The sequence below is a fragment of the Micropterus salmoides genome, unplaced genomic scaffold, assembly GCF_014851395.1.
Source record: "Micropterus salmoides isolate LMB-PRFRI ecotype aquatic unplaced genomic scaffold, ASM1485139v1 Ms_hic_scaffold_7, whole genome shotgun sequence".
Lineage (NCBI taxonomy): Eukaryota > Metazoa > Chordata > Actinopteri > Centrarchiformes > Centrarchidae > Micropterus > Micropterus salmoides.
The window spans coordinates 27,680,090-27,703,806 of record NW_024044459.1 but is presented as its reverse complement, the minus strand read 5'-3'; the positions used below and the strand labels follow the sequence as shown (position 1 = coordinate 27,703,806).

General features: G+C 38.5%; 4 protein-coding genes across 8 annotated transcripts in view; 3 read left to right on the top strand and 1 right to left on the bottom strand.

Moving 5' to 3' along the window:
- Window positions 1-3,485, bottom strand: part of LOC119892422 (RCC1 domain-containing protein RUG3, mitochondrial-like) — a 301,658-nt gene extending 298,173 nt beyond the window's left edge. For 2 of the 4 annotated variants that reach the window (XM_038704648.1, XM_038704651.1), the window contains exon 1: window positions 3,335-3,482. The gene's annotated coding sequence lies outside the window, so the exon portion shown is untranslated. Of the gene's footprint in view, window positions 1-978; window positions 1,009-3,334 lie in introns of those variants that run through there. The other 2 variants (XM_038704650.1, XM_038704649.1) reach the window with 2 other exon arrangements.
- A 1,887-nt stretch (window positions 3,486-5,372) lies between these two features.
- Window positions 5,373-10,194, top strand: LOC119892421 (arrestin domain-containing protein 3-like). Its single transcript, XM_038704647.1, has 6 exons — window positions 5,373-5,770; window positions 6,753-6,810; window positions 7,048-7,195; window positions 8,011-8,107; window positions 8,716-8,972; window positions 9,132-10,194. Exons 1-6 carry the CDS (start codon window positions 5,515-5,517, stop codon window positions 9,735-9,737), a joined length of 1,422 nt encoding a protein of 473 aa, XP_038560575.1. The 5' UTR covers window positions 5,373-5,514; the 3' UTR covers window positions 9,738-10,194.
- Window positions 10,195-11,046: 852 nt separating this feature from the next.
- On the top strand, window positions 11,047-17,071 carry LOC119892420 (arrestin domain-containing protein 3-like). Its single transcript, XM_038704646.1, has 6 exons — window positions 11,047-13,110; window positions 13,551-13,608; window positions 13,705-13,852; window positions 15,178-15,274; window positions 15,604-15,860; window positions 16,176-17,071. The coding sequence occupies exons 1-6, from the start codon at window positions 12,855-12,857 to the stop codon at window positions 16,614-16,616; spliced, it is 1,257 nt and encodes a 418-aa protein (XP_038560574.1). The 5' UTR covers window positions 11,047-12,854; the 3' UTR covers window positions 16,617-17,071.
- Window positions 17,072-17,713: 642 nt separating this feature from the next.
- LOC119892418 lies at window positions 17,714-23,575 on the top strand. Of its 2 annotated transcripts, none has more exons than XM_038704645.1 (6): window positions 17,714-17,871; window positions 18,545-18,924; window positions 19,013-19,166; window positions 19,846-19,965; window positions 20,308-20,398; window positions 20,967-23,575. In XM_038704645.1, the coding sequence occupies exons 1-6, from the start codon at window positions 17,820-17,822 to the stop codon at window positions 21,163-21,165; spliced, it is 996 nt and encodes a 331-aa protein (XP_038560573.1). In that variant the 5' UTR covers window positions 17,714-17,819; the 3' UTR covers window positions 21,166-23,575. The 2 variants fall into 2 exon arrangements, with proteins under 2 accessions (XP_038560573.1, XP_038560572.1); XM_038704644.1 differs by having other exon boundaries at window positions 19,010-19,166.
- Window positions 23,576-23,717: the final 142 nt, after the last annotated feature.

Genomic DNA, 23,717 nt, shown 5'->3' with positions numbered 1-23,717 from the left:
AAGCTAGAAAACAACACCCTTTGCATAGGAGTCAATGGAGCACAACCATGAAAGTGTTGGACCTCACTTAGAGTGAGTCCTATACTGCGCTGTGATTGGCCAGCTGTGTATTCGGGGCGTGGCTTTGCGAGGGTTAAATTGCCATCGGGACAATGACACCGGGTGGCGCTAAACTTGTTAATACATTACAAGTCGCGGAGCAAGTAAAGCAACAGGGAGCACACATAGTGCAGATCTTGGTTTTGGAAGCAGACAGTTTGCAGTGAGAGACCAGTGGTGTAGGTGTGTTTGAGTGCCCATGGGGATTAAAACATGCTTTCACAGGGTAGTATAACGTGAAAAATTAAGATGTTTTTTTTGCCAGGGGTATAAAAACAAAAAATACTCGTATTCCAACTTGTAAATACATCAACTTCCAGGTCGCTGGGACAATCCCATCTGACATTGCGCAAAAGGCGGGGTACACCCTGGACAGGTCGCCAATCCATCGCAGGGCCACACATAGACAAACAACCACACAGAAAGGCCGGGGCAACCGGGGTCTGAACCCACAACCTTCTTGCTGAAAGGCCACCCCCTTCATTAAATTGCAATTTCAATAATATTTTAATTACTTGTGCAGCCCTTGTCACAATACATTTCAGGTATACAAATATTCACTCCATTCCCCATTCAGTGATATTGAAGCACGAATGATTGCAAATTCAAGATTGTGTTTCTTCTTTCGCCGCAATCTCCAGCCAGCTCCAGAGGAATTGCAGGTCGCATTACGGTACCAAGTGCCAATATCAACATGCCAGAACAAGATTTAGGATGTCCCAATACATGGTATGTTAAATGCCAAGTGTACCAGGACAGGGCTCGACAATAACGGTGGCCCGATGGCTCGGGCCAGTAAAACGTAATGACGGGACAGTTGAACTAGCAACTCACTGCAAAAACATTAGTATTTAAAAACAAAACAAAATGAAACTCAACATCGTGCAGTTGTTTTGCAGCTCTTGATGTCCAATCCAGAGTTGTTGTTGTTGTTGTTGATGGCGAATCAAAAATGTGCTCAAACATTTTCAGGGTTGAGAAGCTCCACAAGTGCCCAAGAGGTTAGCAGTGCCAGCCGGCCAGTCACGCCCACAGAGCCCACTGGTCCCAGTTACTCAGACCACTGCAGCAGCAACGAAAGAGCAGAAACGACAGAGTACAGGCCACAACTGTAAGATAGATTCAGTGTTCGTCCCGCTGTTATTCTGTCGTTACAATCTGAGTAATGGTTTAACATTTTAAAGCAGATCAAGACACATCTAGCTTGTGATGTTGCCTACAGAACATTCTCTGCTTATTAAACTTATAAGCACTTTGGAAAAGGGGGCTGTTGCTTTATTTTTCTAAATAGACATTACATTGTTAGTGTACAGTTGTGGTTATAGTACTTGCTTTAAATTTGCTTTTATTTTATATAACCCTAACAGTTTACAAAACAAGTAATATCAACCTTTTATGAAACCTAAGATACATTCTTAACCTTCTTTAACACAAATCCACCCCAAGGCCACATGCTTATCCACTGACCTCTGCTATAACATCCATTTCCTAAACAATACAACACTCTATACCCAACGAGCACATTCACAAGACACAGAAATTTCCCCTCCTTCTCCAATATTCTTTTCTGTGTCTTTCTCTTCCCTAATTTTTTTTTTCTATTATCTATTACACCACTAATAGACTCTAGCTAGTTACTTATCTATTTAGTTACAGGGGTATATGTTATATATACAGGTGATGGCAGCCATAATTATAATAATAATAATTATAATTAACAGCAGGAATGATGACCTTAATAATATAGAATAATCATGTCTCCTTCATCTTCAGAAGAGAAGAAAGGAGGATAGAAAAGGAAGGAAATGGCAGAAAATAAATAAATAAAATATTGTCTACTTACTAAATAAATAAACATTCAACACAGGAAAAGATCTACTCCAACTGTGTCCAGAGGTTGTTCCAGGTGTGTGACGACAAGCAGGTTATAAAATTTAACAAACTTAGGGGGGCAGGAAGAAAGAGGAAGGAGGTTTTTTGTTTTTTTAGCTCTGCTTAATTATTATTTTTTTTACTGTTGTTTTTCTTTTGTTCTTCTCTATAATCCCCCTTTTATTTATTTATTTTTTGCTTAATTCAAAGCATTTACTTTCCCCATTTCCCGATTCAGTTTCCCCGCACCATCCCCCATTTTCTACCTCCTGAGCACAGATGCACACATGCATGCACACACAAACATGTCAATATGTTTTTGTTTGTTTTTTGTGTATTTTCACTACATGCTGTTGTGTCTGCTAGGCACCTGTTGGATATAGTGTCACTTGTAAATAATGCATTAGTTGCATAGTTGATACCTACAGTAACATTGCCTGTCAAGCAAAATGATCATCAAGTACTTTGTGAACACTACAAATGTACTTCACACTCCATCACCCAGAGCTGCTTTCATGCCATAATTTGCCATACTGCCTGCCTTAGTGGACTGGCGTCGATCCAGAAATTAGCACTCTTATGTACTGAATCAAGAAGCAATTTTTAATCAGAAATCGTTTAGAATCAATAATCGATTTTTAATCAAAAGATATGGAAAGATTCACACCCCTAATAGTAGTGGCCTGCTTTATTAGCTGGTATTAGAGTTAAATTTGCCAATAACGCCAGGATGTACATGTATATTTTTTTTATTTTTTTTTATTAATACTCTGCATGGCGGGTGGCTGGTGGCTTTGTAGATGCACTTTATTTGGGTATGGTATGAAATAGGGACCATTTCCTCAATATGAATTAATGCCACCCAACTAAAATAGTATCACTAACGTTATATAGCACACTTTTCAATGTTCATGGACATTGTAATAACAGGAAGTGGGCCTGTTTAATTGTTGTTTTTTTTAGTTGACCCACTAGCCCATCACACACCTGCATACTCGTTTTATACTAAGGGAAATATTTTCAGATGAAGATGTAATCGGAAAGTTAATTCACACATTAAACTATGGTATAGACTAAAACATTCCAACATGCCATCCACACTGACATTTCACGAAGATTTTCCACCAAGTTTTGTGTTAATATAACTTATTCAAACAGCAAACTCCGGAGAGTCTAGCTAAGGTTCATGTTAAAAACATTCACAACCAAACGCTTAACGTTAGCTAGCTAGGTTGCCAGCTAGCTAGCTAACTTAGGTTTCCGTTTGCTAGCTAGGAAATACAGTGTTGCAATCATTTGTAACTGCAAACAGGCAGCTCAAATTATTTTAGTACTCAAAATAAAATAAGTTATTACCACTTACAAAAGTGTGAAGGTAAGTTGACGAGGAGAGGCGACTGCTGTTGGTCTGGTCCTAGGTCCTATCCTTTTTGTCTACAGTCTATGGTCCTAACCGTCCGGTCGGAGCGCCGCGAAAGGAGCCCACCCGTTTGACTTTGATCTCTGACATGCGCAATAGATGGTCTCAAACCCAGCTCTTTTCTCCTGGGGAAATTCAGTTCACAGTTTTATTATATATATAAATATGTCTGATCGTACATTTATGAATTATATGAAGGTCAACAAAATCACTCATGGCCAGCTGATGCCCATAAACAGGTAAGTTAGCATATTATTTATAGCACATCCTCAGAAAGGAAACAAAACGTAGGTACTATTCAAAACTGAAACTGTCACCACTATAATATATGTTAAATATGTCGGGAGAAACGTCAACGTTTGAAGAATATACGGTTTAATTATAATATAATATAATATTTTTAGGTTTTAGTTTCAAATAAGACTTCCGGAATAATCGTCAGACCTTCAGAATAAAAGCAGGAAGTTGTATTTCTGTTGACACTCTTGCTTGTGTTTTTAATGATTGCTTATTGGATCCTATTTGTAAATGACTGGGAAAAACATCTGGATGATTCCTCAAAAATACCTGATTTTAAACAAAGTAAAGGAAGTATCATTTAGCATGATTCACAGATATATCCTGTTAATCGCAACATGGTTAAATTTAAAAGAGACGTCAATACAAACTGTTATTTTTGTGAAGACCTCCCAGAAACTGTTTTGCACCTTTTTTGGCATTATTTACACATCAGAAAATTTTGGCAAAACTTCAGCATATTCATCATTGATTACATTTATAGAGATTTTTGCATTAATGTGGGAGAATGTAGTATTTTGCTTTTATAAATTCAAAATTTACATTTACTCATTTGGCAGATGCTTTTATCCAAAGCGACTTACATTTGAGGAACAACATACAAGCATCAACAGAGCATCAAATACAGATCTACAACTGACAATACATACTAGTAAGAGCTCATAGTTCATATCACATCAATGGGGTAAAAAAAGAGCAATCAATACAACATAATTTTAAGGGGATAGAAGAAGAAGAGCACAGGAAGTGCATGTTACAGGTTAGGAGTTAGAGGTGTTATAAGAGGAAGTGTTCTCAGAAGAGTTGAGTTTTCAAGAGCTTCCTGAAGTTAGAGAGGGACGCCCCTGCTCTGATGGCGTGTGGTAGCTCATTCCACCATCATGGTGTCACAGATGAGAACAGCCAGGACTGGGATTGCTTTGTGTGAAGGGATGGCAGAGCCAGGCGGCGTTCATTGGAGGAGCGTAGTGGCCGAGAAGGAATGTAAGTTTGTATTATGGAGTTTAGGTAGATGGGTGCAGACCCAGTAGTCACTCTGTATTTAAGCATTAGTGACTTGAATCTGATTCTGGAAGCCACGGGGAGCCAGTGGAGGTCACTGAGTAATGGAGTGACATGAGAAGAAAATAAATACTTTATAATAAATGTATTAGTTCTAATGGCAAAATTCCACATTCATAAATGCAAATTCAACAGTAAACCAAAAACCAAAAAGGCTGTTAAAACTGTCAACACTATGGTCCTCTTTCTTTATATAATATAGACACTCAATCTATAAATATAAAAATATAACAGAATATAATGCTGCAATTTTTGGAAAATGCACATTTGTTTCTTCTTCAACTAAATTGCATTGCAAATATTCTGCAAATAAACCTTTCTCAAAGCATTTTCATTTGTTGTCTAACATATAATCAGCCATTTCAAAATGTGGTGGGTACATATGCATAGATGTAATTTTCACTGGTCCCCATCTATGCCTATAAAACAAGTGCTTGTTTAGCCACTTGTGCAGCACGAGATTCCTCATCACCATTTTTCCTATGATTAACCTCCGGGAGGCTCCGTATCGTTATTTTGGAAGGCATACGCTTTTGCACGGAGTGGTCTGCACCTGAGCCCCCAGTTTCTCCTTTGTACATTGGATGGCAGTAGAGGTCTTTGAGCAGACTCTTTTGAGGCGTGTCTTGTCCCACAGTCCAGACGCCATGGGTGCCTTCTTGATGAAATAGCATGCAGTTTAAACGTTTGGAAATCAGCGGGTGGATCGATGATATTGTTTCTTTATTATTTTAACTAGTCTCTACTAACTCTTCTCTACGACAATGCCTGCAATTAAAAGCTTAACGGTGACTTACGACGCGTTGAATGAGTACGGGACGTTTTCTGAGGGAGACACTGTAACTGGAAAAGTGATTCTGGCCTTGTCAAAGGAGACCGCCATAGAAAGCCTGTTTGTGAAAGCTAAAGGAGACGCAGATGTGCATTGGACGAAAAAGAACGGCGACCGAACTTACACGTACTCCGCACACAACAGATATTTTAAACTGAAGCAGTTTTTAATCCCAGAGAATACAAAGGGTAGGTGTGGCACGTTTTATTAGTTATGCATGCCATTTCCAAAACCCATTAAGACTGATGCCGCGTTCGGGACCGGTCGGAACTGGGATATTTACCAGTTGAAACTTCCGACATCAAAGCGTTCCAGGTGCATGGTGGTGCATGACGTCGAAAGTGAACGAAAACCATGTCTGACCGTGAAAAAGTGTACACATTTGCACCCTCAGCAGTGCTTTAGGTGTTAATTAAAAGGATGGCAGTTTAACTGCAACAAATGACACAAGTAGCCCATACGTTACAAGTTAACTGTGTACCCCTCTAGCTACATCAGTTGTTAAGCCTCAAATCAGTCAATGTTGAAGGTTACACTTCCCAATGTTTTGGCATTTTTAACTATAACTTATGCAGAGAAGATGACTTTATGAGATTATTTACTGTAGCCAGCTACCTAATGTGCATAACATATTTCTACATTCATGTACATGCAGAACAGGTTTTACTATATGATCATATGTAGGCTATTATTTTAATTTAAATACATGGAAATATACGTTTTGTTGCCTTTTATTTTATGGTTTACCATTTACAGTGTATGCTTCCATGGGCACTGACATTGTTTTGTGACGTAATTCAGCTGCTACTCGTGAAGTCGGGGTACATATTTTTTTCTCCAAGTTCACAAGTAGGAAATACGACTTCAGGTGGCGTTCCAGGATAGTTTTTCTAGTTGGAGGTCAGAAATTTCCTAGTTCCGAGTTACCTGGAACGCAGCACGACATGTTGTAGGCCCTCTTGGTTCCTCACTGATTCACTGTTCGTTAATGCTGTTTTCTCCTTCATTTTTGTCCAGTGATGGAAAAATATTCATAGCTATTAAATACAAACAAGTTGGAGATAAAATCAGCCATTTCATAAAAAAGGTGGGGACATGTCCCCAGCATCCCCAGTGTAAATGACACCTATGCAGTAGTCCGTGTTACCGCTAAATTCCTTTCCCTTTCAGACACTGTACTTCCCCAAGGCACCCATGTCTATGAATTCCATTTTAACATACCACCAGGGTAAGTGACAATTTACCAAAACATAATGTTTGAACTTTCACAATGTAATTGATTAAAACAAACAAGACCAAAATACACAACCAAAAGCTCACTCTTTTGTTAAGTCATTTCAGATTACATAACATTCATTTGCAGGTTCACCATTACAGACCCAGCAATATTTTTCCCACCCTGCGTAATTTATTATCTACTCTGCCCTTATACAGATTTACTCAATTTGCTGGTTCTCCGTTACAGAAGCATGCCTGCATCCTTCAAGGGGAGTCACGGAAAGATTGTCTACAAGCTGGAAGCCAAGCTGTCCAGGAGTTGGAGGATGGACCATACAGTAGAAAAGGAGATACATTTTGTCTCCAAATCCTTTCCAAACCTTCAGTCCTTGATGGTGCACAAAAATCTCTGCTATGTCACTTAACAGAAACTATACCCCCTTTTTAAATCCACAGCTTAGTATGGGATGATTCAGTTTCCCAATGTGATGTTCCTGGGGGTGCCAACAGTACAATCTTCTTAAATGCAGCACTCTTCATTTGGGGGTGTAGCAGAATAGAGAAACAGACTTTGAAAAATGAAAAATATTGGTATTACACTGTTCACGCAAAACACGTTCTAAGTTAACCCTAGTTGCAGCAAGCCATGCAGAGAGTTTATTTTTTTATTTGGTGAAGTTACCTGTCCCACTGCTGCAATATAGAGGAGGTCATAGGCCATTTTCACAGTAGGAAAAGCACAGTTGTAATTACTTACAATAATAATGGCTGCATTACATTTATGTCAGTTCTGGTGTGCAGCAATCGTAAATAATAATAAGATATTTTATTTGTAATGCACTTTACATTTGAAGCAAATCTCAAAGTGCTACAGGTAAGATCATAAAAGCAAAGTAAAAACATCAGTTGAGGTGGTTCGTGCATCTGATAAGGATGCCTCCTAGGCCTTTGGAGGTATTCCAGACACGACCAACTTGGTGAGACCCCGGGCTCGACACAGAACTCTCTGGCGGGATTACACTTCTCATCTGGCCTGGGAATGCCATGGGATTCCCTAGGAGGGACTGGAAGGATTTGCTTGGGAGAGTAATGTCTGGAATACCCTGCTTAGGCTGTTTCATCACAACCTGACCCTGGATAAGCGGAAGATATTAGTGTAGTACCTAAATTGTGTAACAAGTTATTGTTTTCCCTGTTTTTTGTTTTTTAGTCACACCAAGCTGGTTCAACAAACAAAGAGATGGGATTTTTCTCAAAAGGAAATGTGCACATGGATGTCATGCTTGACGGCAGGGCTTATGCCCCAGGTAGGAAAATTGCAGATTTTTTTTTTCGTGTGATGACTGCTCATCCAGCATTTTTCACAATACTATTTTAATAAAGCACACCATTATACTATTGACATTATAGTTAATTAATTGTCTTATCCAGCTTTCATACTTTTGCCAACAAAAAATATATTTAATGCACTGCACAGTCTTTTTCACTACAGCCATTTTTAAATTATTGCAGGAGAAGCACAAGTGTAACAAATAACATAAATAACAGCTGCATTCAATTTAGATTTGTCCATTCCAGTGCCATGTTATTAGGATTATTTCTAGAATTGTGCATGCTGGCTTACACCTATGCTTAAAATGTTAAAATGTCTGCCATGAAAATGTTTTGTTGTCAGTGATGGTTTTTGTAAAGTATGAAAAAAGAATTTAGAGTAGTGCTTTCAAATAACCTTCATGAAGTAATAATTGGGTAGGGTTTAGCATTTCAGCACTGTTCATGTATCGTGAGTAAGTTGTGGCTCAGAGGCTCAATGATAAACTGTGTTTATACACATTCGGGAGCACAGTACATTCTCCTGTGTGGCACTTGAATTAGAATTAATGATTAATTAAATATTATGCTGTCCTCTTCATAGGTAAAACCATGTCAATTGTTGCAAAAATCAACAATTCCTCATCCAGTGAGATGACACCCAAATTCAGTCTAATCCAGGATGTCGTGTACCGTGCCAACGGCAATACCAAACATGAGGGCAACGTTATCCACAAAGTGGTTGACCATTGTATTAAACCCCAAACACAGAAGGAGGTTACAGTTGTAATAAATATTCCTTGTGGTCTGATGCAGACAATCCAGAATTGTGACATTATCTCAGTGGAATACCATTTAAAGGTACGTAACAGAGTGTCTTTATGGTAAAGCACAGTAAGCTAAGCCCACTGACCAGATTTTTTTTTTAAACTGAATACCCATTAATATTGATAAAGATTTTCCAAATTTGTTGATGCTCTCTCACTATTCTATTTTAAAAGAAATAACTTTTTTCCTCAGGTGTACCTGGACATCAGCTTTGCTTCTGATCCAGAGGTCATGTTCCCTGTGATAATTCTTCCTCCTGACTTAGCTCCTGGCCCTCACCATGGTTTGGTTGCAGGTCCCTATCCAGCTGGGGCTGTTGGGGGCCCAAGCTACAGTGACTTCCCTCCCCCTGCAGTGTCTATGGGTCCCTATCCAGTTGGGGCTGTTGGGTACCCAACCAACAGTGCCTTCCCTCCCACTGCAATATCTATGAGTCCTTATCCTGCATCCGCACATTCAGGCAGCTACGGATATTCAGCACCACCACCTGTGTACCCATATACCTCATCGGTGAATACTGGTCCACCAGGTGTGAACCTGGCACACATGAGTGGGTGCTACAGTAACCCAGTGCCACAGCTGCCTTCTCCATATGGTGGTCCATCTCCATTTTCATCTTCTTCATCATCATCTTCTGTTCTTCACCCTCCACCTACTGCCCAAACATTTCACCCACCTCCATATGCTCCTTCTGCACCAATGATGAACACAGACTTCCTGTCTCAATCGGAGGAAGCTCCTCCAGCTTATTCAATCCTTTTCCCGTCTTCTGCTACTGAAAAATCTGATCCAAAATAATAGAATGTATGATTGACTAAATTGTGAAGCAAAATACTTATAGTAAAAAATGTGAAGTCTGGTCAGCTAAATAGTGTCTTTAACACTTTAAGTGTGCATAAAAAGGGCATTGTATACAATATTTACTGTTTGCATGTTAAGAATTGTATACAAAAATAGGGCTTTTGCATTAAATGTTATAGTTGTTTTCTGGTCTTACTCAAACCTTAATCATCAGAGTAGGCCTGCACTGTGTATTTTACGTGCCTTGTTCAATTTAAGTGTCCTAGACTGATCATTTTCATCAAGTGTTATAGTTGATACCCACTCTCTCTACCTCGCTCTTCTGTTTGGAGGCTATATAGCAATCAGTTCAGGGGACAAATATTCTCCCCATAATGTCAAGTCTGTTGTGTTTAACACGAGACAGCTAATTCAATGTCTTTCATTACATAACCTGATTTGTTATACTCACAAATTGCCAGTGTTTTCTTTGACTTACTAAAGAACTGTCAGGTTAAGTTTGTTAGGCTACTTAATTTTGTTTTCATTTCAAAGCCAGGATGACTAGGCAGGTGAGGTGATTATTTGGCAAATAATGTAGTGATCTAATCTCTTTCATCTTATCAAAGATAAACCTATTTCTTCACAAGGTACAGGGAGGTCATACAAGGTATCTTACAATAAGACAATAATAATCAAACACAGGCTACAGTATAGAGAACACATATATACACACTATTAACAAAACAGACAGATCGAGACAATAGTGCAATGAGCAGAGTGCAAAGGAAGCAGGAGAAAATTATTATTACCATTATTATTATTATGTACATGTCGGAAGTGGACGTGATAAACAGGTGCACGTACACATATAAGCATACATGTACACAGTGTGATGAGTGCAAAGAATGCTGAAATAAATAAGTATTATGTGCAGTGTTATGTACATGAGGTAGGTGGATTTGGTATACATTATATACTGTATATACTGTATAATATGACAATATGAGCAGGAAGAACAGCTCTGAAATAGAGAATGATGAATAAATAGTAAGTGGTAGCCAGTAAACAGGTGGCAGAGTTACTGCACAGGAATGGTTCCTGACATTGTGAGTCAGAGTCAGCTGTTCATCAGAGTGATGGCTTGTGGGAAGAAACTGTTCTCGAGTCTGTTGGTTTAGGCATACAGTGCTCTGTAGCGCCTACCAGAGGGGAGAAGTTGGAACAGGTTGTGTCCGGGGTGAGATGGATCTGTCCTGCCCGTTTCCTGACTCTGGCAATGTATAAGTCCTTAATGGAGGGCAGGTTGGCACCGATGATTTTTTCTACAGTCCTGACTGTCCGTTGTAGTCTGTCCCTGTCCTTTTTGGTGGCAGATCCAAACCAGACAGTGATGGACGTGCAGACGACAGACTGGAGCGTTTGAAACATAAACAAATAAACAGAGCGCAGCAAAATACCTTCTGCGGCGCCATTTTACCTTTGACTACCTTCAGGAAGTCAACAAAGTATCAGATGGATTTGCCCTTCGTTTGCTTGTCAGGTGGCCCATTGATCAGGAAATGATTGTGAAAATAAAATATGGAGGCATCCTTTTCACTGTTGCTAAGACAGCATAGGTCAGTGTGACTTTTTAAGCAGAGGTCAGTGACCCTACTTGTTTGAATCCACGTCTGGCTACCATTTTATTTATGTGTACAGTGGTCACCCCAGTTTCATCAACATTCCATGTCTTGTGGTCCAAACTCATATTTTAAATAAATGTCAGCTGACCTAGTAATATACCCAACAAGCTGTTTCTCCAAATCAGTGACAAAAATCTTCTGTGGTGTTGTATAACCAACCATTGTGGATGGCATGGCTGTCTCACTTTCTATTTCTTCTCTGGTAATCTTTTAACAGTATCGAGTCAGAAAATAGTAATTTATGTCAAAATTCTTCGCCGCACTCCTGATTGATTTGTTCTGCGACTTCACCTGCCTGACTGACTGACTTCACGATTATGTCAGGTGGTGGGCTGCCATGCTGTGTCTATTGTTGATAATTTCTAACCATTCCTTCCTGCCTTTCTTTCCTTCCTTCCTTCCTTCCTTTAAAAACACATTTCCTCATTGCAATTACAATTATCATGCTGTTCACTATCTTTGTTGAAGCAATGCTATCCATAACACCAGACTAAATTAATAACTATAAGTAGTGTGTGTGTGTAGTATATCTACTACTTCATACAGGGTCATGAAGTAGTGTAGTCCATGCCTGATGCTGTAAACTACACTGTAGCTATAATATTCTAATCATAGTATATATTTTAACACTGTTGTCAGAGCTAATTACACAATATCACAATGTTTTTTGAGCATTTTCTTTGTGTTTGTTAGTACTTGGGCAAGTTGTCACATGTGATGACTTGCCCCAAAGTCATTGAGACAACTTCCCCCAAACTGACGTGTGCTAATGTTGGCTAAATCTCAAGGTTAACTCAACATAGCACTTAAGCTAAAGTATCAAAAGACACATTATTATTATTATTGTCTCCTCTACTTTGTACAAAATTATAACTTTGAACATTAATACCTAACAGAGTTGCATTGCATAAAATGTAAAATACTAATGTTTTACTTTTGAAGCGGAACAATAAGAAAATTGTGCTCACCTCAAATAAGAGTGACCATAACCACATCTTAACAGGAAATTTACCACAGAACAAGAAGACACCAAATAGTGGATATTTAATTTTTGAGATAGAGCCTCTAGTGTTGAAGTTATGAACAGTGTGACAAATTACCCCGCTCTCCCCTATTTCAAGGCAATCTCCTGGCGCCCTCTGTGGTTTCACTGTTTTGTTGCATAGCCCTCAAACTTTATTATGAATAATCGTCATACACGGATCCTAGTTTGGGTTGTTCGTCTGACGTCATCCAAGTTGCTGCCAGCCAAACACCCCTTGTACCCGAATTAACCCGTGCAAAATAAACTGTTAAGATACATGGATTGCTTCAAAGTCTGTCGCAATAAATGTTTAACAGCTTCTCGTGACCTCAAACTTCGGGCGGGGCCGGACATTTCAGATAGTCGTCGAGACCTATACGTCAATACTTTATGTTGTGTGGCCACAAGTAGGTCCATACATCAAAAATGTCTCCGATAAAGGACTTCAGTCTGACTTATGAAGCTCTCAATGAAGAGGACACCTTTTCTGACGGAGATACTGTGACCGGCACAGTCGCTTTCGCTTTGACAAAAGAGACCAAAGTGAAGAGTCTTTTCGTGAAAGTCAAAGGGGACGCGAACGTGCACTGGACAGAGGGAAGTGGCGATGACGAGAGATCGTACAGTGCGCACAGGAGATACTTCAAACTCAAGGAATACTTAGTTGCAGAAAAGGATAAAGGTAGACCAAATTGTGTTTGCTCATCTTAACACTTAAGAATGTGTGTTATTTTAATTTGATAAAATGTAAATATGAAGGCCTATATCATCTTATGGTCTTGTAAATATTAGGCCCATGTATTTTTATTGCACCCATATTGCTCTTAAGTGACGATTGGTACCTATGGATCTTTGAAACGCCCACTTGCCAGGTGCTGCATTTATTGAAAAGTATACATTGTCCAAATCCATTATTACAAATATATAAAAATGTGGGCACATATAAAATAGTTGCCTATTAGGCCTAAATGAAATTGATTCACACAAGTAAAGTCCCAGAACCACAAGAATATGACAAATTTCATTGATTACTTAATGTAAAGTGCATTAGCTCAGCTATTAAAGGCTCTGTCATTTGCAAGGCCTAAACAGGAAGTGTTAATCATTTTCACTTTTTTTCAGGCGCTGTACTTTCCCAAGGATTTCATTGCTATAAGTTCAGGTTTAATATCCCACAGGGGTAAGTGGGGATTTCTAACATTTACCATTAGCCTACCAACTGTGTCATTGTTTGCTCTAACAAATATTTACATTTTGACCGGTTCTGTCTTTAAAGGGACATGCCGTCATCCTTCAAGGGGTTTCATGGAAAAATTGTCTACACGCTTGAAGCAAAGATGGTCAGGAGCTGGCGGCGGACCTCAGGAGTACAAAAGGAGCTCAATTTTGTGACAAAATCCTTTCCACACCCTGGCCAAGCAATGGTATCTAGGACACAGTGATAGGCTATGTGTTATGAATGTGATACACTATAAACTTTGCAAATGAACCCCTGCTGCCCTTAAGCTGTCTTGGAGCTGGTAAAAAGTAAATATTTAAGATAAGATGTCACATGACTGAAAAGATGGTTGCCTAAAATTGAAAGAATTAAATAGAGGGGTTGGGGGAAAGGCTACAATAAAAAGTTAGGTTTAGCATAAAAGCTATTATATAAAAAAGGACTGATGCAAAGTTTCATATATAACCGCAGCAGTAGCGTAATCTAAGAGTTACATAATCTGATAATATGAGAGTTGAGTAAGGGAGGAAACCTGAATAAACAGGAAATGGAGTGCTGTTGAATCCATGTAGACCATCATTTGTTCATACTCTATTCAACTGGAAATCCACATGTGGAAAATGAAAAATTATCAGTTATGTCATAAATCATTCTATGAATCCAACACAAACACAAAAAAAACAAATAACGGCTTGTTATTCATAGGCTTACTTCAATTTGAAGTCATAGCCTAAATAGAAAATGATAATTTGGCCAAGGTGTACAATTTGTTTGACCAGGATGTTACTTGATATTGATGTAAAGCACTTTAAAAACCGGTGTTAAAAGAAGGTGCAAAGTTTTACTTAGCCTAACATTACTTCTTCATATGTTGCACTTAATTATGCAACAAATGCGATGGCACTACCTGATTTAATGTTAAGAATATGAGCTTGAATAAGCCAATGTGTGTTTTTCCCCTTTTTATTTTGAAAATTTCACATTTAAAATCTTCACTTACTAAACCCTTACAAGAAACAAGAAGTAGTCTACCTAATGTTACCATGGTGAGTTAGACTGTGCAGCAACTAAGCACATTTTATATTTGTTTACATTTTGGAAAATGAAGTACGCCAAATTAACTAATAACAGGTCATTTTACTGTGTACCATTTGATGTACTGACAACTGTCCCCGAATTACTTTGATACTGAAGAAATCTTAAAATATGCACGATTCTCTGGCAAGTTGTGATGCGTTCCCATTCCAGTCCCAGTACACACATACAGTGAGTTACACACGGTGTGCTGCAAATTGAGTTTGTGTCATTTATTTCCCCAAATGCTTTGTTGAGATATTGCTAATGGAGCATTCATTTTGAGATGTTGAAGAGTTTACTTTTTTTGGTGTTATCCCAAACCAGGGTCGCTAAATCCAAAAGTTAATAGCAATACGACAATATTTTCTCCTAGACTTCTCTTAGACTGAATTTCAGCTAAATGAGGCATTGAGTAGCTATTAAAATAATGTCTTTTTGTATGATTTGTTCTAGTGTCCCCAGTCTGGTTCAGTGGATAAAGAGATGGGGGTATTCTCCAAAGGACAGGTCCAAATGTCTGCTACTGTTAACAGAAAGGTTTGCACTCCAGGTAAAGTCACTCTAGTTTACTAGGAACACAACCACAGGAGACATGAAATGAGTGTATTGTCAAATGATATCATATGTTTACAGCTTTGTACATTGTTTCATTACGAAGTTAGATGAAAGTTGTTCAGGTATTAATGAGAGCAGGAAATATCAGGTCAAATATGAAGTGTATAGGCCTATGGATATGCTTTATTTACACATTTATAAAGCACATACATACAGTATGTGTACCTACTGTATAATATTTTTTTATTACGTGTGGTGATATAAGGCTTTTCCAGAAAGAAAAACAAAAATGCATATTCAGATGTTCTGATTTGTTTTTAATAGGTGACACTTTATCTGTTGTTGCCAAAATCTGCAACTCCTCGTCCAAAGAAATGAGGCCAAAATTCAGTCTACAGCAGAAAACGGTGTACCGCGCCAGTGGCTCCACTAATACCAGTGACAAAAGTCTTATCAAAATTGTTGGGGACACTATCAAACTGAACTCAGAGGAAACTGTCTCCTGCCAAGTGAAGATTCCTGCCGATGTCATTTACACTCTCAATAATTGTGAAATCCTCTCAGTTGACTATTACCTCAAGGTATGTAATAATGTAATATGCATATATATATATATGGTAATATCAACTTAAAAATTAATCAACAGACGATTCTTGTCTTAAATTTGACGCTTCAACAATCATAGAAATATAAAGCAACATAACAGCACAACAGCATATAAAATGACAGTATAAGATACTGTATTTAAACATTTTACAGTGCAATAACATATGATAATCATGTTTATCTGTCACACAGCACAATCAGCTTAATGAATAGTTCCATAAATGGCAGTTTGATCCAACTAATTTCCGACATGGACCGATTTTACTTCTTGATATGTATCTGTTTCCCAGGTGTATTTGGACATCAAGTTTGCCATTGACCCAAAGGTGGTGTTTCCACTGGTCATCGCTCCTTCTAGCTTTGCTACCCTTCATCCTGGTGAGGCTGTGGGGCCTTACCCAGCTGGGGCCCCAAGTTACAGCGACTTCCCTCCACCTGCCTTCCCCGTTGGACCTTATCCTGTACCCGCAGGCCCAGGTGCTTATGGATACCCAGTACCAGATCCCACTCAACCTGCAAACACAACAAGTGGCTATAATAGTCAGTGGCCACAACAAGCTGCTCCATATGGTTTTCCAACTACAGCTTTCCCATCATCTTCAGTGCAGCATCAAGCCCCTACTGCTCCACCTCTGATTCAGCAGGAAGAAGAACTTCCAACCTATACGTCGCTTTTCCCCCCTTCTCATTATGACACTTTCGGTAGAACTGGGTCAGATCCCAAAAGCTGAGCTTCCAGAAGAACTCAAATAATCTTGAAATACTGACAGATGACTGCATTTTAACTCTTTGTAATGCAGTAAAGTATTTGCTGTTTATTATTATTTACTGTATTCGGGCGAATACAGTTAGCCTACTGAAAAATATTTCATATGTACAAAGTGTGTATGAATGAAGTACCAACATGACCTGTGTTCACTTGCTTACTTTTAAAATTCAAATGTTTATTCCTACAAGGCACAGCACAGCACACTATTGTATGGCATTAACCTAACTAGTTTCCTTCTCTATGCAAGCTTAAAGTTGACCAAGGTGGAAACCAACGGAAATGGTTTTCAGTGATAAACAAAACCATAAATGAGAACAAGTTGCTGTTGCAGACAAAAAGGGGAACTATTTTGTTATTTTTATTGTTGGCTGTGAAATGTTAAATTTATTGAAATAAAAACTGAAATTTCATTCTACAGTTCGAGTATTTCTGAGTCCACTAAATCTGTTTTGATAAAGGCTTTTCACATACTTTATGGTGCATCATGGTAGAGAAAAACATCATGTGACCATGAAGGCCCCAAAAGCTGTCCCATTCCTCACAGTAACGAGCGAGCAATCCTATTCAGCTTGGAACACTGTTTTCTCCTTATAACAGATTTATGCTCTATAAATCTAATTGGTAGTCCATGGAGTTGTAGCAAACTGGTGTAAACACATTTTCTTGCCTGCCATAGTGGTAAACAAGGAGTGTCTATGAGTTGTGTAGGCTACATTAGTTGGGGGAAAAAGCAGATTTTAGTACTAAAAGACAGTAATAGAGTTTGCAAAAGCAAACACACATCAACACAGCATAAACAGTATTCATATCAAAAGGCCCAACAGTCTATGCTAATGACCAGCTAGGTGCAGGTTGGGAGCAGAATGTGGAACATTTCAAAGCAACCAAACTTAAGGATTTTTTTAAATTGATCTTACCTTTGGATAAAATTTGTCTATGACAGTAATAGCATTTCAAATGGGAACTACACTTGGGAAACCCGGAAGAATAATTTGGAGGAATGCATGGATCCTCCCTTCATCCATCACTGGATACAGAGGAGGGAGCCAGGTTTCCTGTTTGCAGTTTTGTTCCCGCCCACTTGCACTTTCCTCTGTTTGGGAATATATGCAAGCTGTAGTGTCAAGGGAGACCCAAAGTATCTGTGCTTGTCATCGCCATCGCCATGGGAATACGGCTGCCGTGTGTCTATCTGTTTGTTTTATTCATTTTGAACGGTAAGATAAATAGTTAAAGTTGTTCCATTTAGCAAAATCAGCTAAGTTAGAAAATATATGCAGTTTTTAATGGAGTTGGTCATTTGATTTCCAAATCTAAAGTTGAGGACAACGATTCAAAGCCAAAGAAAACTGCCACTAACGTTACTAATTATATAATATAGTTTCATAATGTTGTGCGTCTTGTATTTGTTGGATGGACACTTTCCAAGTCCAAGCTAACGTTAGATTTTACCTGTTTAGTCTAACATAACGTTATGTCTGCAGCATCTTTCATCAGACGTTAGCTAGCTGTTAGCCAAACGCAGGGTTAACACTACTGAAACCCTTTAAAAAAGTTTCTGTATCGTACTTAGATAAAAATTGCCGTTTGCTGCTTCAGTTTTATACCGACTGGTGTACGCTAAGTATCGCGAGACACTACCGTCGACGATTTGAAGTGATATTTTCTGACGTTTGACTAAAAAGCTTATTTTTGACATCTCTTTAATGGAATTTGGCTTATCACTCTCACCTATTGGGACCATTGTTCTCATGTATTCTGGTTAAGACTCCTAATTTTACAACTTCATACCTAGTTCCTCCCTTATCTAGCAACAATGGCTTGACTCAGATATTTATATAACAATGAGTTAAGATTCAAGCTTGGACCTTTCTTATGTCCCCTCCACAGAGACGTCTGGCTTTAAGATTCAGAACAAGCTGCTGGGTAAATGTTTGCAGGTGCAGGAAGGAACCTTGGGAATTAGAGTGTCTCTGGGTGATTGCAGCACATATTCGGCCTTACAGGAATGGCGTTGGCTCCCAGAGAGCCAGGCTCTCAGAAGTCACCATACTGGGGAGTGTCTGACTGCACCGGCAGAGCAGTATGCAGGCGTCCACCTGCAGCCTTGCATCTTTCAGGCTGAAGGTGACACGACTGGTGCTGAAGTGGCAAGCAGTCAGGCGTGGTCCTGTTCCAAGAAAGGCCACCTCACATTAATAGGGAGGGGGCTGCACCTTAGCGCCAGACAAGAGTCCACTTTGGTTTTCCTTTCAAGGGAGCATAAGCAGGTAATAATATTTTAGAGAAGGAACAGAAGGACCTAATAACAGTAAGTCTTTAAAATGTCTAATGTTAGCTTCTTTTGGCTACAAGCAGGGCAGCAGGTGGCGGACACTTGACAACCAGACATTGTGTGATGGGAGAGGCAGCAAACATAACCAACACCAACCTCCCCATTATCTGTGGAAATCGTTGGAACCTGGGAATTTTCCAAGTGCCACCTCTGATGTACTCAGACATGCTGAACCATGTAAGGACCTAAAAGTGTCTTGCTACAGAATGTGACTCTTAAAAAACAACAACATAAATGTCCTTAAACCCGCTTTAATTATAAATGTTATCAGCATCTGACATTAGTGTTAATCATTTTTCAAATCATATTATGAGTTTCAGGTTGATTTCCTCCTTTCCAGCCAGCTAGTGTTACTAGTTCATGCCAGTGGATTAAAAATGGTAATTTGCAGAGAATTGAAACTGGCTTTAGAAGCTGTGTTTCAAGAAAATCAAAATCAGAATGCAAACAAGTAAAAATAGATGTCATGAAAAAGATAATGAATGTGTTCATTTTTTGTCCATTGAAATGGTTGTTTTTCAGCAGCTGATCATTGAAGTTTAAATGTTTTGATTTCTTTGAATGCACCACCAAGGAGCCTTTATACATATCTTTCTTCCCATTCACTGTAATGTGTTACCTCTGTCAAGAATGTTCCAGAAACCTTTGTAAGTTGATTTTACACCATAGTGAAACTTATTCTTCTGGATGATAATTGGCATTAAAATTGAATTTGTGCAAACTGTAGTTTGTGAGCTTAAACACATATGTTCATTGTGATATGTTTGTGTAAAAAATCCAACCTATGATTTTGCAGTTTTGGTAATCACTTCTAGTTGACTTGTTCTTGACTTGTTTATTTTTTCTCCACTTTTAGTTGAAGATATAATTGCCAATGAGGTCACAGAAACATATCCTGTAATAGATGAGCCTCTTTTGTCCCTGAGCACCAAATCCCCTGCCGATCCCACCATGATTTTCTTAAGTATGGACTATGGTAAGTTTGGTATAATGTAATCAATAAATGATTGAGTGTATGTGCAGTTTTATCAGCGGAAACGTTTGATTCCACAATACTGTTCGCATGTTGACATAGAAGCCCTAACAGTGTGGTTACTTTTCCACCACTAGGTGGAGATATATGAATGATAAATACAGAGCAACGTTTATGATGGGTGTGTTGTAATGTTTGTAAAGGCTTTTATTTGCAGGTCCAGAGTCTTGGCAGAAATTAAACAATTGCATGAATAAGAGTCATGTAGTAGAAAGCGATAAATAAGAGTTGAAATGACATGTAAATGTGTGATGTGTTGCTTGGTCTGTACATGCATGTGTATAGGGATGGGCTGGAAGATCACCATGCTGGTATTAAGCTCTTTGGCTCTGGTCCTGGGGACTTTGATTCTTATCCTCAATGTTTACTCCAATAAGTGAGTGCCTAAACACACACACACACACGGGTTATGCTGGTCATTAGTAATTAATAAGTGTATGAATTAATTGGTTAACATAAATTATTAGTTTGCTTATCAGTTAATCATTTATATGGTAAAATAGCCAAAGTTTGACTGGTAACAGCTTCTCTAAGGCAATGATTTGTTTGTTTTTAATATCATTGTAAATTGCATTGTATACATTTTGAGTTTTTTGAGTCTGAAGAAGTAATACATTTTAATAAGACCCCCTTTAGTCTCTGGTAATTTGCAATTTGACAGCATTTTTGACATTTCAGAGTAACTAATTATTTGAAACACAAAGCATGAGCATACTGAAAAGACATAACAATCTGCCTACCTAACCTGCATTGTGCAGCTGACCTGCCTTATAGGCAGATAACAGCCTACTCGTATGAGACCCACATCCAAAAACCACAACCAATAAAAATCTGCTTTAAGCTATTGTTAACAGCATTAATTTCATGAAGACAAAGAGCACTGGTAAAAAGCGAAATGCTGGATGTCCACCCACTTTCTATCTTTGTCTGTCTTGCTGTGCCAGAAGGAAGAAGGTGGTGTGTGTTTTGAAGTCATACACTCCGAGGCCAGAGGTGAGTATTCCCGGGTCCCCGGTGCCCAGTGAAAGAGCCCCGCTGACAGAGCATGCCATGCGCCTGCCACACTCCACCCCTACTTTACAACGAGGAGAAATCTTGATTGAGTGGAAGGATGGCACTGTTACTCCACTTTATGAGGCCTGAAGATTGTACTGTTTATGTAGATTTGGACATGGGTGTGTTTGTGCATGCACACATGGTTTCTTGTGCAAGGTTATGCATGTAGTCTTCTGAATGTGTCTGAAGGAAGGGGAATGATAAAAACAAACGGTGAAGTACGTTTTCTGTTGTTTCAGACTGTTTTCATCAAAATACTAGACTATTTCATAAAATGGAAAGTTCATGGATCAATTTCAGATAGTTTCTGGGAGGCTTAGCTGCCACAGGAAGATAAAAGCTGTTGTGAAGCTTCCAGAATAGAAAAGGCTTAGTATGAGCTGCACTATACTATGAAAATACTGAGTCCTGACCTCTGGCGCTGGAGCTTTGAGGGATTGCTTGTTGGCTGAAAAGACTGTAAAATTTATGTTTAAGCATTCAGACAGTGTTCATAAACCTATTATGAGTACCATTTAAGAGCTTAACAAAGCAACCTTTAGCTTAGGCCTTTAGTTGGATAAATACTTGGAAACTAAACTTTGTTTGCCTTGGCTTAAATAGAAACTTGTTCTTCCTTGATGTCATACACTAAATTTTTTTCTAAATTTTTGACACAGTCTGTCAATTAACATTTTGCACCAGACACTCACACCCTTAATATTAGGAGTAACTGCTTTTTTAGGGAAATATAATTACTTTTGTGTTACAGATTTTTTGAAACACTTCTTAATGAAAAAAAAATTCAGAACATAATTCTGTATTATTTAGGTTAGGTCCCATATCATAACTTTATAGACTAGTTTAGATGTTTCAGAAGATGATCTTGACCTTGTTTACATAGGAAATGTTAATAGTCTGGCAGAGTATAAGCAGTACTGTTTATTTTGAAATGCACTTGCATTTGATACTGACATTAAATAAACTTTGATTTATTCAAATTAGTTGGTAGAGTGTGCTTTTAACTTTGACTTGAGCTTAACAGCTCAGAATAGACCTTGGAAACAGCAGTTCACAAACCACTCAAGGGCCATTTACTTCTCCTCAGGCTAAGGCAGCTGTCCCAAATTGTACTTTCAACGGTCTCAGACTTAACAACCATTCTCCCAAATTGAAGTTCTCTTTTTTTTCATTCTACATAATAAATGTAGATTAATAATTCTAACAATAATTCTATTATTTTGAGCACTTTTGGGACTTCTTATAGGTAGGTAGGTTATAGAGTGAAACTGAGTTTTGAAACTCCCTTCTTCTACATAGAAGACAATATACATTCATAAAGAATCAATTATAAAAATGGTAAACATAAATAAACTATAATTAATGGAGTGGTGCTGAGGATGAATTAGACTTTAAGAGTCTGATAACTTGGGAGAAAGCAGAAACTACGGGAGATCGGTACCAATGATCTGAGCAGTTTTAATCACCCACTGCAGAGCCCTTCGGTCCTGGGCCATGCACATCCTATGCTAGTTTTATCTTAGTTTGTTTCCAGTCAAGATGCTTTCTATTGCTCCTCTGTAAAAGTGGACAAGAACTTGGCATGGAAATTTGGTCTTCTTAAGGTTCCTCAAGAAATATAGTTGTTTCTGAGCGTTCTTCACCAGTGTGGAGATGTGAGATGACCATGTCAGGTTCTCCGTGATGCTGATTCCCAGGAACCTGAAACCTGTTCACCTGCTCCACCTCAGCTTTAGTTTTGCTGACGCTGAGCAGTAGGTTGGACTCTCTACAAGATTATGAATTTCCTCCCGATATGAAGTCTCATCGTTGTTTGAAATCTGGCTGATGATGGTGGTGTCATCCATAAACTTCACAACAGAGATCTCTCCATGTCGGGGGATGCAGTCATGAGTTTACAGCATGAACATTATTATCCTTTCCTTTAGTTTTCACTGTGAAGATCATCTGATAGGGTTGAAAGCTTCAGAACCAGCTCCAGTGGAGATTGAAAACAATCATTGACTTTTTTTGCATTTGTATGTGGCAACCTGGAAGACCACCAATTTGTATTTATATATATATATATATATATATATATTAGTTTTTATGACTACATACTAACATTATGTAAATCTTATGTTATTCAGTATTGAGCAACCCCTTTCCCATAATTATAATAAGTAAGTATTATAAGTATAAGTATTATCCTGAGTGAGCTTGAATAGGATTAATTGCTGAAAGGCAACATTTATAGTAATTACTTCAGACATTGTATAGAGAAGGAGTAATCCCCGATATGTTGATACAAGTTGATGAGTGTTTCAGAGATCGTGGTATTTCTCTGTGGCACGGAAACTTCCCAGTAGGAGGAGTCTGTTTACAACAGAAAATCAAAGGCTGTTTTACTGGTTTTTGGGAGAGCCCAGGTGTTTTTGAGCAGGTTAATATGATCTCTCCGTCATTTTTGAGCAGATCTGTGTTTGAACACTGCTAGAAATAAAGAATGTAAAACTTGCATTTGCAACCATGGCCATTGCCTGTGTATTTTTAATGAACATTTTGTATTTTAACACTAAACCCCTCTACCCTGCTCTAGTGTGTATACTAATGAGACGGCACAAAGCTTAAACAACAGTACACAGCACCCTAAAAATGAC